This window comes from Rhamphochromis longiceps, linkage group LG3, assembly GCF_057381845.1.
Source record: "Rhamphochromis longiceps isolate RC_006_pf linkage group LG3, R_longiceps_female_GT1.1, whole genome shotgun sequence".
NCBI lineage: Eukaryota > Metazoa > Chordata > Actinopteri > Cichliformes > Cichlidae > Rhamphochromis > Rhamphochromis longiceps.
In genome coordinates this window covers 50,061,809-50,077,081 of record NC_140559.1, presented here as the reverse complement: position 1 = coordinate 50,077,081, position 15,273 = coordinate 50,061,809, and the positions used below count along the sequence as shown (strand labels likewise).

The 15,273-nt window shown below is 44.8% G+C and overlaps 1 protein-coding gene across 15 annotated transcripts in view; it reads right to left on the bottom strand.

The window, feature by feature from the left end:
- Window positions 1-15,273, bottom strand: part of LOC146675136 (receptor-type tyrosine-protein phosphatase delta-like) — a 419,238-nt gene that overhangs the window by 98,028 nt on the left and 305,937 nt on the right. For all 15 annotated transcript variants that reach the window (XM_085400208.1, XM_085400214.1, XM_085400212.1 and 12 more), the window contains one exon: window positions 6,194-6,374. In XM_085400208.1, the coding sequence (XP_085256334.1) occupies window positions 6,194-6,296 (103 nt within the window). In that variant the 5' untranslated portion in view covers window positions 6,297-6,374. The remainder of the gene's footprint in view (window positions 1-6,193; window positions 6,375-15,273) is intronic.

The window sequence follows — 15,273 nt, the reverse complement described above, 5'->3', positions numbered from 1 at the left end:
CGCATGAGGGAGAGAAAGGGAGAGCAATTGTGTAAGAATCAAAACAAAACAAAAAAAAACTAGCATGACACACCGTGTTAACGTGGCCCTCTATTGTTTTGCTGACACCATAAACGCTCAACGGACAGATAAGGAGGCGCCAGGTTGACTGAAATCCATACCATTTCACAGTACGACAGACCCTGTCGTTTCATGGCGAGGGATTCAAATCTATGGAATTAGAAAAAGGGATTTGTGGAGTTTGTTGATTGCCACTCCAATGGATTTACAATTTGGATTAAGGTGCTTTTGTTCTGTCAATATTCCCACTCTGAGACGTGAATGGTACAGCATGCTTAATTTGCACCACCACTTTTTAGTCGGTTATTTCTTGAAGAAATAAGTGCACTCAGATGTGGCGTTACTAACCGTGGGGGCTAGCCTTTAATTACCTTCATCGGAGCCTGTACAACATCTCCATATAGCTTGTGATTATCTGCTTTTCTTGAGAGTGGGAGGGTCAGGGGTGTGATGAAAATTGCTTGGCTTTTGTGCGATTTTGTGGTCTAAGTGCGAGGCGAAATGACTGCGATCCATAGATGAGGCTAATGGCCTTAAATAATACACTTGGGCAAAGTTGCCGGAGAACTCGGCATCCATGGAGTTAATAATGGGCCTGATACAACCTTTACACATAATTGCACAGCACATTGTTGACAAGGAGTTGGTACAGGCCTTTACAGCCAAAGAAAATGATAATGACTTCTTACTCGTTCAGTTCAACCTGCAAGCGAGCATCTTGCATTGCACCGATAACATTGTTTTATCTCAGATTCCCAGCCTTGTCACAAGGTCTTCATCCAAACAACTAGATGGTAATTAAATGTTGGCACTCTCAGCCGAAGGTGTTCTCACCGCATTTATTTGAAGTGTGAACATGATGCATGCTCTCCCCTTGTAGATATCGACGCTAGTTTTTAAGGATGTGCTGCGCTAAGATACGTTTTGAAATGAACGAGTGGAGCCAACAATGAGATTTCCACATGAGCAGCGTCCGGCAGAATGATGAACGAGGTGGTAGACTTGAAGAATTACAGTGATTTAAAGTTGGATCAAAACCCCCTCTGAGAGTACGGTTCTCCTCTTGCTTTGATGTCATTTTGTGCGGCTACACAAACATGTAACCTCGGCGCGCGCTTATTTGTGTGCCTAATTCCGCGTGTGCACCGCAGCGTGTAGGCTGCAGCTCTTAAAGAGTGCATACTGTGCATTCACGTGTGTGCGTGCGCGCCCGGTTCCGTGGGTACGGGCGTAAAAGCGAACGGAATAGACTCAATTTAAATCAAATTAGCATGTAGGCAAATTAAGCAGACGGATTTAATTTGAGCTGTTGTAAAAATGCTAATTTCAGTACAGCCCGCAAGCTTATATGCAAATACAATACTATTTTACAATAATTCATATTAGGCAAGGCATGCATAAAACACACATTACATCCTAACGTCATCTGGGGAATTGAGTATCATTAGCTTTTGTACTCCTAACAAGGTGAAGCTTTTTAGCTGGTATGTGGGGCGAGCGTATGCATTAGAACTTCTCCACTTATCTGTGTGCATCGCTGCTGCTGCTGCAGCTTTATTCACAACACTGTAACGCTCATAGGAATGACAGTGTGTCTTTGCGTGTGTGCATAATTTGTTATAACTCGTCCAGCAGGCATGCCTCTAATTTTTTCGCATTCTGTTGCTGCATTACTACTAAACAGATGACACTTATACTCTCCTCTGCTGTCACAGTAGATACTGCTGGGTCATAACTTGCTTCTGCATTTAGTTGACTTATGGGGAAAGGACAGAATCTACTAGCATAGAAACATGGCTGCCTTTAGATGTTGTTGTATTTAATTCTGCCCTTAGCCGCCGCCCCCCATCAACTCTACTATGGCTTGCTTTTTTCACACTGCTGCAGCTCAGAAGAAGCACCACATCAATAGATGATGTGCTGTTTTCCTCCCATGTGGTTCACCTTTGATTGCAGGCTCCAAAGGTTTGCACATACATTAAGGTGTCTGTGGATGTTGTTAGCGCTTGGGTGGGCATGTTGCTCCATACTCGTGCGCGTGAGCGAGATGAAGTTTGGGTGTTAACATCTTAATGTGTAAAGAGGACGGAGCCTTGTCGATACTCGTTTGACGTGTTAAAGAGAATTGGGCTGGCTCGCTGTGACTCACCACGCCATCCACCAGCAATGAGGGCAATCAATTAAAACACTATTAGGCCAAGGGTTTGACATGGTCCATGGGCTAGAAAGTGTGTGAGTTGGGTTTCTCTACAGACGTAACTGAGCAAATTTGCAGCTGAAAGACCAGCTGATTTTTTACCTCCACCAGGGAGGTTATGCTTTTGTGGTAGCGTTCAGTTGTCTTGTCTTTCTACCGGTCTTTAAACACGACAGCTTGAAAGGTTCTAAATGAATTCTGGCGTCCATTAAAATGTGGCTCATATTCACCAAGGACTTTAAGTTCAACCTATTGATTTATTGGCTGAAAATGAACAAAAAGCCTGATAAATCAGAACCTATGAATCGTGCAAGTGTGCTTGTCAACACATAGAAAGTAGTGTGTAAAAATGTAAAATATGATGTCACACTTCATGAACATTGATAGACTGATCTGAAGGTCACAGAAATAACAGTAATCTGTACATAACATATCAGCATATATGGAGTGATATATGGGGATTCTAAAAAGATGTTACTTTGAACCTTTGACCTCGTCTCCAAGATCAGATGAGATCAAACTTTCATAAAATGTTTATATAGATAGTTTGCATCCAAAATCATGTCACATTTGACCTCTGACCTCACTTTTTACATTTCACAATCCACCTTTCGTTCAAGTTGACCCAAAAATGTATAAGTAAATATTGTCAACAGAAAGAGGCTGAGCTGCCTAGTTAGTAAGAACACTACTGTACACTAATACTAAATAATAAGCTCCAATTATGCACAAATCAATCCCTATTATCCTAAACCAACTCCCACATACTGTTATTAAAAGTGCAATCAAAGTAAACATCTGTTATGCTACCCTTATCAGATTTTTACTGCACTACAATCTTAAAAATACATTTAAAAAGAACAAATAAAACTAAATGAATATATAAAATATAATGCTGTTTCCCTTAAAGTAAATAGAGAGTGAGCTGTCTTGGGGAGACAACTAGGTTTTTGATGTCAGTGATGTGTGCTCATTGAGAAAAGAAAGATACAGTAAATTAGTTCGCAATATACACATCTGTAGCTGAATCAGTTTAATGATTAAGCTACATATTATTAAGCAGCCTGCTCTAAAAATACAGTAAAATATCACTCTTTGTCATCACAGCTGAGTTTTGAAACTGTTGTATATTACGATATGATTATAACATTATTACAGCAGTATGTTGTTACAATTACAGCACTATATTATTGTCTATTTCTGTTGTATATTGTGTTGTACATTATTTTTGTTGCATGAATGCCAGCCTTACCAGCATTGAACTGTTATCTAATAGTTTGACGCTGGCAAATTCTTCCTCTCTGTAATCTAAGTTATATTGCAGGTTGACTTGATTTTTCTGTGGCCCAGTAGCAAAATCAAGCCCCACACCTTGTGGAGACACGATCCAGTCCAAACCTGGTTTGGTTTTGCTTCATATCTGTGTTGGGCTCATGCAGCAAAAGCTCTATCGAGTTAAAGGAGACCCGAGTTATTTAGTTCTGGTGCCCACACCAAAGTTTTCGCTTTAACTTCATCCCTGCGCAGGTGGAGCTGTTTAATGCTTTAGGCTGTCCTCTCATCTCCAGTGAGTCCTGTTTGTATTACTGCTCAGTAAAAGACAGAGAAATTGTTTGTTGCCTCTCTCGCACTTTGTCCCCCCTTGGCTCGCTGGGGACAATTATGTCCCCCGCTCCTCCCCCCTTCGAGCTATTGCCGAAGCCCAATTTGCTACACAAATTAAACGGGAGGCATTTGAAGAGCAAGGGGAACAAGGTGAAGGAGAAAACAACAGAGAGCAACAGAGAGAAGGCCAAAGACACACAACAGCAGACCGAACAGACCTGCACAGAGATAAGGAAATACCCTTTTATATTTATTAAGAGAAGTGCATGTTTACTAGGAGTCCTTACTGTTAATTTTCTTAAAGAGTGCCCAACATGTGAGGTAGGACTGGCTCTAAGGCTCGTGCCATCTGTTGAACAGGCAGACTCAGCCATTTTCTGCACTCGTGTGTCTCATATCCTCCACCAGGTCCACAGCCTGAGGCTAGCTCACATCCAAATGGATCCAGAGCAGCAACAGTAGGGTTTTGGTGCTGAGGGGTTAGTCTGGAACAGACTAAACTGATGTGCACTGAGGTCCTCAGTGCACAGCACACATGCAGGGAGAGCCTTTGAGTGTCAGGGCTGGGCATGCACAAGCATCGGCACAGTGGAGGAAATTAAGGAGCTTCCGAGTCGCTGGAAGGGGCTATTGCGCGGCTTCCAAACAACAAGGGAAGAAGGTGGGGAAAAGACAAAGACGCTGGCGGGGGAAACAAAAAACAGAAAGGAAGAAAAAAACAATACAACATCAGAAAGAAAAAGCCAAAGTAAGAACTGAGGAGAAAATTGGCAAGAGAGCGATTAGGAAGAAAAACAATAGAAAGAAGCCGGGGAAAGAAAAGGAGCAAACACGTGCATGTGGGAGATCAGGCGGCGCAGGAACAGAAAGGAGCAAATATAAATCCCAGAGCTAAAATGTACTGCCTGAAGTGGCTCTGCTTATGAGCAGCCATGTTTTCGCACACCTCGGCAGCAGACACAACAAGCACCGCGTCTCCGTGACCTCCCTCACTCCCACACACCCCTTCAGTCATTAGCAGACAGGCGCTGTGGCTACCTCGTGATAAGTGTGTGTGTTTTGGCTTTGAAATGATGACCCCGCACAGCTGTTAAAGTAGGGTACGGGGGTAGCCGCAGCTGCTAACAACCACACAGCCAAATGAAGGGAATTAATCGGGGGGTGGGGGTGGGTTGCAGGGGAATGGCGAGCACTGAGGCGTCAAGATTTGGAATGTCTGGAAGTTTCACCGAGGCAGTTGTCTGAGGTTGTCTGAGCAAATGTTATGTGAATTCACACTACGCCGAGGAAGATGGGAGTTTGTGAAAAGATGGCTTCCGAAGAGCCCGCTCAATGGTAACGTTTATCGACCGTTAATGCCATTTTGGGAAGGTCCCATAATTAAATTGTGTCAATAAATCCCGGAGCTGCACATAAAACCGGGGAATAAACGGAGAAGACGTTTTCAACTGTTTGCCTCTTCCCTGCTGAGAGACATATGTGGCTTGGGGGTAAGGGGGGGGGGGGGGGGGGTTGGGCACAGAATAGAAAAATAAAACACAGTGGAGCGGATTGCAGGGAACATTTCTCAAGCACAAAGTTGAAAATTTCGCCCATCAATTCCACTTTGCGTTGGCTCCGTTGTCTGTGACCTTGGGTGAACGAGCCCTTCGTTCTGAGATATTCAGCTGAACTGAGGGGATTTCAGGCAGTGCAAAGGGAGCAATAAAAATTTTTACTCATCTCACTGTGACTCCAGTAGCTAATGATTCATGGATCTTAGTGTAAAAAAAAAGTGGTGGGGGATGATGTGGGGGAGGGGGAGGTGGTCTTTTGGTGTAGGACCAGAGCTCAATGAGGTTTGAAAACGGTTGTCACACATCAATGGGCAGGTGTCTGATGTCAAGTAACTCAATTCCAAAGATTTCTCATTGCTAGATTCTTGGCTGAGGCGTGAGCGTTTCTGGTTTTTACTGCAGAAAGAAGTAGCTGGAAAATAAGGAGTTGAGATGAAGAGACTGATCATTGTGGACTAAAGGTGTGTGTGTAAAGGAGGCATAGACACAGTGGGAACAGTAAAATAGGACTGATGGAAGAGGGCCTGTTTTCTCATCACTGACTGGGATCACTTTTTAAATATGTTTCAGGAAATAAATAATAACACATTATTAGACAAACAGTGTCTCTTACCCACAGGCCTGTGAAGTTTTTACAAACGCAGTACAGGAAGTATTTCTGCGCATGATGATGTTTAAACAAAAATGAAAGAGATGACTCAAAAAACAGTCCCCATCCCATAACCAGCGGGACACCACACTCGAGGCCCGTGGGGAAAGCGGACGGTGTACTTACTTTGAGCGTCGGCGAGGTGGAGGAGCAGACCCAGGACGAGCAGCAGCGGCAGCAGCAGCGTGGGTCTGGCTCTGCGCATGGTGGGACAGCTTGGCACCAGCATGCTTTGGCAGCCTCGGTGGCACTGGCTCACAGAGTGAGTCAGTCTGGTCTGATTTCTCAGATGCAGGGTATTCACAGCCTATGCGAGGCAAGGAGGGAAAGGAAGAGGGAGAAGGAAGGAGGGGATGAGGAGGGGGGAAAAAAAGGAGAGAGAAAGAGAGAGGAGAATGAATGAAACAAAGCTGTTTGGCTCCACGGGTTTTATCTATTCCTGCACATTTCTGACATACCCCCACACAGCCTCGGCTGGAGCTGACAGAGGATAGGAAGAGCCTGATGTGCTCACAGGGTATGTTCTGACAGTTCTCTAAATGGAATAGTCACTTCACACAACGCGTGTGCACGTGTGCATGAGAAGGAGTGAGACGCAGAGTGCAAGCCACAGAGAGAGAGAGGGAGAAACCGCCCAGATGAAAGGGCGAGTTAATATGATTTTGTCTTCACAGCTCCGGTCACGAGCGCCAATTAAATGCGCTCCATAATATGAGCACCTTCCAAGTCCACCTCAGATCAGCAGCGATATCTGTTTCACATTAGGAAGGCCTCGCTCCCATGAAGCAACAGCCAGGAAATGCAGTAAGAATCCCGAATTGCAAAAGCGATTTCCTATTATTCAGTAAAACTGCTTAAACTTTTAACATCACTGGACATAAAAGTTGTCTGTAAACGACACTGTGCTATCTTGTACATGTTTGCTAAACCCGTTCATCTGTAGCCCATACACAACATTTCCATCAATTCTTTAAAAGCTCTATACAAAGTAGAGTAGCTTAACTTGGAGCCCATGTGTGTGTGTGTGTGGTTCAGTCTTTTATCCGTTTGCTGCACAAACAACAAATAAAATCTGTAAGACAGAGCGACGAGCCGTTGCCATTCATGTTTCAGCCTTTTATCTCAGGACCACTACATGGCTGTGAAAATCAATGTGATACAGTGAGCTAGTATTAGCCGCAGACCGGCTCCATCCCTTGTCATCCATTTGCTTAAGCCCGAGCTTGATCCTCAGTGATGGATGCTGTGCGGTAGTCTTCGGCTCATAACACGGCTCCCGGCTAATCCGAGTGTGTGAGCTTTGATGACACACTGTACCGCTGGTTAGCATCTTAGCTCGTCTGCCTGCATTGTTCGGCGGGAAGCCGCTGTTGTTTCAGCTGCGGTGGAGACTGGTGGAGTTGGATGCGCGCACGCTATGCGCACCGTGACATTTCAGACACTTTGTGCACCATGAGATCAAAAGCGCATCTGTTTTCGGATTGTTTTTGGTAACTGTGCACATAAAGCTTTTGCTAGAAGTATTATTACGCTGGGGTGTTTATCTGCAGATTTGACCGCCACTCACTAGTAGGAAGCAAAGAGGGAAAAAAAGGGAAAAACGCAGCCCCTAAGCCCAATCACTAGGCCCGATGATGACAAAGTACCTCATTTCCCTGTTACCGATCATCCTCTGTCTCGTTCTTAGCCTTCCCTCTTTCATTTCTGTGGGCTGTAAATGGCAGAAAAGATGGGAAGATAGCACACCTGTCACACTCGATTTGTGTTGGGGGGAGATAGACACGACTACCTGTCTCCAAGCACCGCGGGGCTAGTAGCGAATGCAAGAGCGGGGGGGGGGACGGGTGGCAAAGGGAATCAATTTGAGGCAATTTCATCCCCGCTCACACCACACACACACACACACACACACACACACACACACACACACACACACACACACACACACACACACACACACACACGCAAACAAAAACGTGTATGCATATAACATACATCTGAGAACACTAGACAGAATTTTCACATGAGCAGTGTTTGTAGCGACGGTGAATCTGATTAGAATTAACTGGACTGAAAAGCCCCGAGCAGCGGCGCGAGGGGATGGAGCTGCAGCGTGATCCATACGTGGCGCGGTGCGGCGTACGGCCGTCTGTCTCCTCCGGTTATTGTTTCACGCATCTGCCCCTCCAAATCTAAGTGATAGCCTTTGAGTTAATTAATGAAGTGTGAATTTCCATAATGACACGACATTAGGTAGCACACAAGAAACAGTACTCGGCAGCCCTCCGCTTCTCTGTTTGCACCCTGCGTGCATACACACCCATTTGCGCGCACACACACACACACACACACACACACACACACACACACACACACGCGCACGCTGATAGAGGCAAACAAAACCATCTGTATGTTGTGTAACTGCTAGTGAGACAACCAAGAGGCTACGCCATGTGAGTAAATAGAAGGAGAAGCTAATGTAGGCTAAAATGCACCCAGCGCAGCCATAATTTATACCAACAATGAAAGCAATTATAATTGCTGTTGATTTGTAGTGTTCATTTTTACAAGTAAACTGTGCTGCAGATTCCTTCCTAATGTGCTATGGGGGTGACGAGCCACCTGCCAGACCTGGCAGAAAGGCAGCAGTTTGCCAACTGCATTGTTAACCGACAATGGATTTAGCTTAAATACTGCAGATTTTTTTATTTATTTTTTGGGAGTGGAAGCTTCTACAATTACATATACGGGCGTGCATGCAAATCCGCATCATCGTCTCTGCATGCATTAGTCGGTGTAAACCAACAGCATCACCTTTGATCGTTTCATCCTCAACGCGGCCATTCGGCGTCACTCTGCGAATCTTCTCGTTCATATATTTGGTGGCACTGATGCTTGTCATTGAACATTTATTACAATAAAAAGGGGGAGAAAAAAAAAAACACCAACAGTCTTGTCTTTCTTCCTGAGCCCCCGGTGGTATTATTGTGTTCCCATTCAGTAGTGTTTCATTCAAAGGATTTTGCTGCTGATAGCAATCATGCATTATTAAACAAAGCCTGACAACATGCACAATGTTAATTAGAAAAAGGGTGGTGGTGGTGGGGGGGGGAGTGTGTGGCAAGAAAAAGAAAGGGGCCGTTGAGCTGTCTACTCTCTCTCTCTCCCTCCTTCTCCATGATCCTTATCAGAAATGTGAAAGAGAAAAGAGGGTGGGATGTTTATATTCTCCATAATGGCTGGGCTCTATTCTCATTTGAGCATGCCTGTTTGGTATTCTGGTCTATTTAGACAAGCAATATTATTAAGGCTTTAAAAAAACCAAACCAAAACAACAACAACAAAGAATCAGTCATATTTATCTCATATTCCAGCCATACTCCAATAAACTTGTTATAGGGACAAATGCAGGCAGAATAGTTTATGAGCTTCAAAAACAGCGTTTTCATAACATCGGCGTGTCTTTTGCGTGCCCTCCTCCACGTTTTACTGTTTTAGCGAGCTCGATACAAACCAAAGGCCCAAACCGACGGTGCAATTTTTTTATTATTTATTTGTTTTTTAACATTTTCAACATGAGCTTGAGCGTAGCATTTGGACCGCATTATGCTCATCCTCAGCGCGAGATGACTAATTTCGCTTTGGCCTGCCCCGGAGAATGTTGAAATGGGGTGTTTTTAATTTCAGGCTCATGCACAAACTGAACTGAACTCGAAAGGAAACGGCGGACTCATGGTATGTTATCCTAACAGACCAGAGCGGCCACAAAAATGCCACCAAATCTATTAAGGCCAATCCCTCTGTAATTAGCTCAACACATGCGAGGACAAAAGCACAGCAAAACTACGAAGGATGTGAACCGAACTGGACCGGGTTATAAAAAAGCAGTATCATACCCAGACAGGCACAGCCAATAAGAATGCGTTTCCTTTTACGAGGCAGGGCTTTCTATTTATCTTCAGACTGGCTAAGTTAAAGAATGCAATAATTATCCTCCACAGCCACACTTTTAAGCTACAGTGATATGCAAGGCTGTGAGAACAGTGGGGTAAACTGCTATGCTATAACTGCACTGGTCTCTGTGATTTCTGCCCTGATGCTGGGAGACACGGCCCGTGCCTGAGAAACCGCATCAGACGACCAGCTCTTGTTGTGAAGCTAAGTGGCAGCGAAGGGGACGCAAGGTGGAGAGCAGAGCAGAACTGCAGTCGACACAGATTCCACCAGCCTCCAATTGCTGTTGACTTAATATGCATGAAAATTGTATTCTCCAGCTTAACACCATGATGAAGGCACCAGTAATAGATGGCTGGGAATAAAGCTTAAAGAATTCAAGGAAATATTTTGTCTTGATAGGGTTTAACCATGTTACTGATGATTTTCTAGGGTATTCAAATGAAAGATGAGCAACACAGGTGCATCAGAGCATATATGTTTATATATGAGGGAACATATCATTCATTTGGATATTAATTAAAAATATGGCACAGTGTGGGTGCCTTACGGAGATGCTAATGTAAGTTCTAGAGATGAAATACTGCTAGTAAACAACGAGTATATTTGCTCCACCACGCTGTCCTTGAACACTGAGCAAGTTCATAAAGTCATGTCAAGAAGGCCGATATTCAGAGTCCGGCTTATCTAATCCGTTAGCCGTTTGTCGATATATAAACAGAGTCCGGAGCAGCTTTTTCCCCCAAGACGTGGCCTCCATCGTCCCCCCCATACACTACAATAACTTGCACCAACTCCCATTGCGCCCTGTATAATCATTCCCTTAGGAGTAATAACGTATTTGTTATTGTTTTTATTATCTGATCTTTTTTGATGGGTATAGCAGAGATGCTATTCTGTTCGATTCTATATCAGCATTCATACTAGCCAATAAATGCAAATGTAAAACGTAAAGAAAAGACGGAATGTTTGGAATACCACAAACGACCAGTCGATCCGAGCAGAGCTGGGCAGTGTTTCAACTGCTTGCTGTGACAATAAAACAAGATTCTTTTTAATATTTAAATAAGGACACGGGAGGATAGCAGGAATGGGACTAAAATTCATTTACATCCAGATCCATGCTTGTACTTTCACAATCAACCACAGTAGCTTTGCATGATACAATCCAAAATAATCCTTAGTGTACCCTCCATCGACTGCCTGAAATGGGACGTCTTAAGGCTACACTTTGGTTTGATCAGCAGGTGGGCGGGGCAGCTGTAAGATGACCATATAAGGGACAGCCACTCCCACTGACATCATACAGCTCTAAGAGTAAAAACCAAAAGAAGTAGAAACAGCTCATACTTCTCATACTGATGACTTCTACATCCACCCAAGTCATCATTCGAATCTTTGGCCACGTTTGGTATTATCATCCACGATTGTCAGATCATATATATACACACACAAACATAATAAGCTCCCTTTTAATGAGTAAATACCAATCAAAGCGAAACCTCTGTGGAGTGGCAGTGTATACAGAGTCAGATTGTCAAAGGGCAAATAAAACATCGCAAGCTGCTGTGTACTAGCACCGCTGCTCTTTTAATAGCTTGCGTCGAAGAAACACAAGGGTAGCTGCGAAGGACGCCCCAAGGATTTTCCCAAACATCAAATGACCAGATTTACAGCTATACAGCTAATATGTTTTTAGTTTCCTGTAAATTTTAAAGTCTCTCTTCTCTAAAAAAAAGGCCATTTTCTTATGTGTACTTCTGTCTTTTCATGAACATTCTTCCCTTGTGTTAGTGGCTTCTGTTTTTCCTTATTTTTCCTTTCTCCCCCTCTTTACTGCTACTTTCTTTCTCTTGCCCGTGATGTGATTTAAGACCGAGTGACAAGGCCTTTTCTCACACATCGCTCTCGATCAGCCGGCATGTATAATAACATTCCTCAAGCTAAGCTAAGCTATGCCCTCAAGTGCAGCCTCCACATGAAAGACCCTGACAACTACACATTAGATGAGTTTATTTTCTATACTTATTTATTTGCTTCTACCCCCTCGCCTCCCTCAAACAAGCCTCTCATGGCCATAAACTATTCTCCGGGTGGTGCCGGCGGACTTTTTGCTTGAGAAAATCGGGGTTTACGCCCCTGCCTCGGATGCCTGACGAATTTTTTGGACGAGCAAAGGCTACCGGTTGCTGGGGCTGATGTCTGGTTATATCTTGTTTTCCTGTGAATGGATCACCCAACATGAAACAGCACAGCGGGAAGCTAATTGGCTCTGATGACATTTGTCTGTCTAATAATTGGTTTAAAAGCACCTGCTGCGGCTGTAGGACGCCGAAGCTATCGCGACCCCAACTCGATTGTGTGTCCGTGGCAAATTACTTCCAGGAGATTTCAAACCACTTCCTCCCCCCACCCTTCTTCCCTGTCAGCAAAAATGATTGTGGACTTTAAAAATGTCACAGCAGAAATAGTGTAAAATACAAATTATTTCTCCTGGGCCTTTTCTGTGATTGTTTTTCTGTTACATTAACTGCCAAAATGGGAGGTTATGCATCTTCATCGAGCAAAAAAAGGGAAAAAATAATATTAATAAAAGTACACAATTGAGCAGACAAAAACAAAAGCTGAGTTGCAGTTTTAAGACCATTACCTTGATGGGTGCAAGAGCAAGCTTTTATCATTGCGTGAACTCAGACTGACCTTGATGCTTTTTTGGTATGACTTAAAGGAGCGCACGGCGTCAGCTCAGGAATGCCTCCACTCTGTCTGTGTGTGTGTGCTCGCTTTTGTTTTCAACAGCCTCTCCTTGACTTTTCTCTCCACCTGATCTACCTTGCTACTTTTTCCCTCTCTCTCCCCGTCCTCACCCATCTTTCTCTCTCATCTCATTCCTCCCGCCATGTTTCCCAGCAGCTGCTTGGTTCAGATGGATGGTACCAACAGTGCAAGACCCTGACCTGTAGTCTAGTGACTGATTATCCCCGTGCCCTGTTGTGCTGCTCTTTGAGCGCATACCAACACACAGTGCACGCACAGGCATAACAAACGCACACACACACACACACACACACGTGTACAAGGTTATGGAGCTATTGGGTAAGCTTCGGGGACACTTGGGAATTTCAAAGTGAGGGTTGAGGGGGAACAAAGAAGCCAAAGTAATCTATTTCATCTTTGTCGCCATTTTTGGATCACCTCCGCTGACCTTGTTGACACAACAAACACACTTGCTATTGAACGCTAATGGACGTCACTAATGCCGTTTGAATGGGCTGCGCATAAAACCAGAGCAGAGCACAATCAGCCTTTTGGGATGCATGCGAGCTGTGTAAACTATTCATATGACTGCCAGCTCTTTGGGAGGCCTTCTCTTGCGCTACATTTGCTTGTCACGGCGTGGGCGGCTTCTATAGTACAAGCATGTGCCACTTGGGTCGTGCTTGACCTTGCGTATCAGCATTTAGCATAGGGAAAGAACTTGTTATCATGCAAACAGGCTGAATCATGAGGAGTCTATTGTGTTGGGTGCACAAAGTGTGGCGGGATAGAGAGGGGGAAAGAAGAGAAAAATTGTAGACGCGGCAACAGCAGCAGCAGCAGCAGCCAACCAGGAATGGATGGGATTAAATTTACGCCGCATGAACTGGGGAAGGCTAAATCATGTTACATATTATGAAGCAGGAAAAAAAAGAAGAGGGAGTGAGAAGAGGGCGGAGCAGAGGGCTGGAAATATAATGGATAAGGGGAGCAACGAGGCAGAGAGGTGGCAAAAGAAGGGAGAGGAGGATAGGGGAAGGAGGCAAGGAAGGAAAGGGGAGATGAAGAGGAGAGCACGCTGTAGGGTGAAAGAGCAGGAGAGGCGGAGACCAAGGGGAGGGAAGCGAGGGAATGTGCCTCACTGCCAGCTTTTTCACACTCCGCCTGTGCTCGTACGCCTGACGGAGGCTGCGTGAGGGAGATGGGAGAGAGAGGAACGAGGGATAGAGGCAGAGAGAAATCACGCGCTGCCGAAGAGGAGAGGGCGGTAGCCGCGAGACCGCTCTGGCAGTGTGAAGGTATTGTTTCCTGAAAGGGAGGCAGCTGGACAGATGACAGCAGGTGAAAGAGAAAAACAAAATGTGAATAAAACACATGGCAGACTCTTCTCACCCTCAAATGTGCACACTCTGGTTCAGGACTACGTCCAAGCAAATCGATGCGGCTCAAAGAAAAAAAAAAAAAAAAGCCAAAACAAAACGCACAACTCCCACACAAACACGCTCGCAAACGTGGACTCGGGCACACACGAGCAGAAGAGCGGGCACGCATACCCTTTGCACCGCGTGCTCTTGGCACTCTGACATCTACCCCCAACACAGCAACGGTCTGTGGGAGGATGAATAATCTCACTTCCGTGAGGCAGAGGAATGGGAGAGAGGAAGGAGGGCGAGAGGGAGGTTGTTCCCAGCCCGAGCTCACGCCGTTTTATGGAAAGTGCCGAGCCCTCGAACAGACAAAACAGCGTTCCACTGCCACTCGCCGACGCGGCACAAAACATTAGAACAGAGCTCTATTGAAAATATCGGAATAATACAGCGCCGGGAATTGTGTTGCCCCCTAATACGTATGGCATAAGTCAACAGCAATGTGCCTCCTTATCTTTTCGAAACAATTGACACACCGAGCTACATTGTGCGCTAGTGACATTTTAGTGGCTTTTGTACGCACGCCAAGCCGTTTGGTATGTAAATACACTACTTAAGCGCACATGAAGGATGTAAGGAGGCGCTGGGGGCATCCACGCTATACTCATAGGCCAGCAAAATAATTAAAATGCCAAGTGTCTTCCATTATCTAAATGCTAATTTGCCTCGATTTACCCTGAGCTAAAATGTAACGCCACATTATGGCTGTGCACTAAGGCGACGATGGGTGAATTTCCCTTCAATTAGCCTAGCACACTGTACGCTATCGTTTACCTGGGGTGAGATGTTTTCATAAGCGGAGATCTAGTCTTATGAAGATATTAGGGGCCGTTTCATGTCAGTTTTTGGCACTTGCCCCACATCTGCACATACACGGACATATCATCTAAGCTACATTACAGCGGACCCTGTTATGATGAGCGTTGCTCACATTAAACAGTTAAAAAAAATCAGCTTTGTAGGACGTCTGTTAGCCTGGATATCCCCGATATGATCATCTAAGGGTCAGAGCACAACATATAAGCACTTAATCTCCTCACGCCTGCTATTCAAACTTTCTGTTTGCAA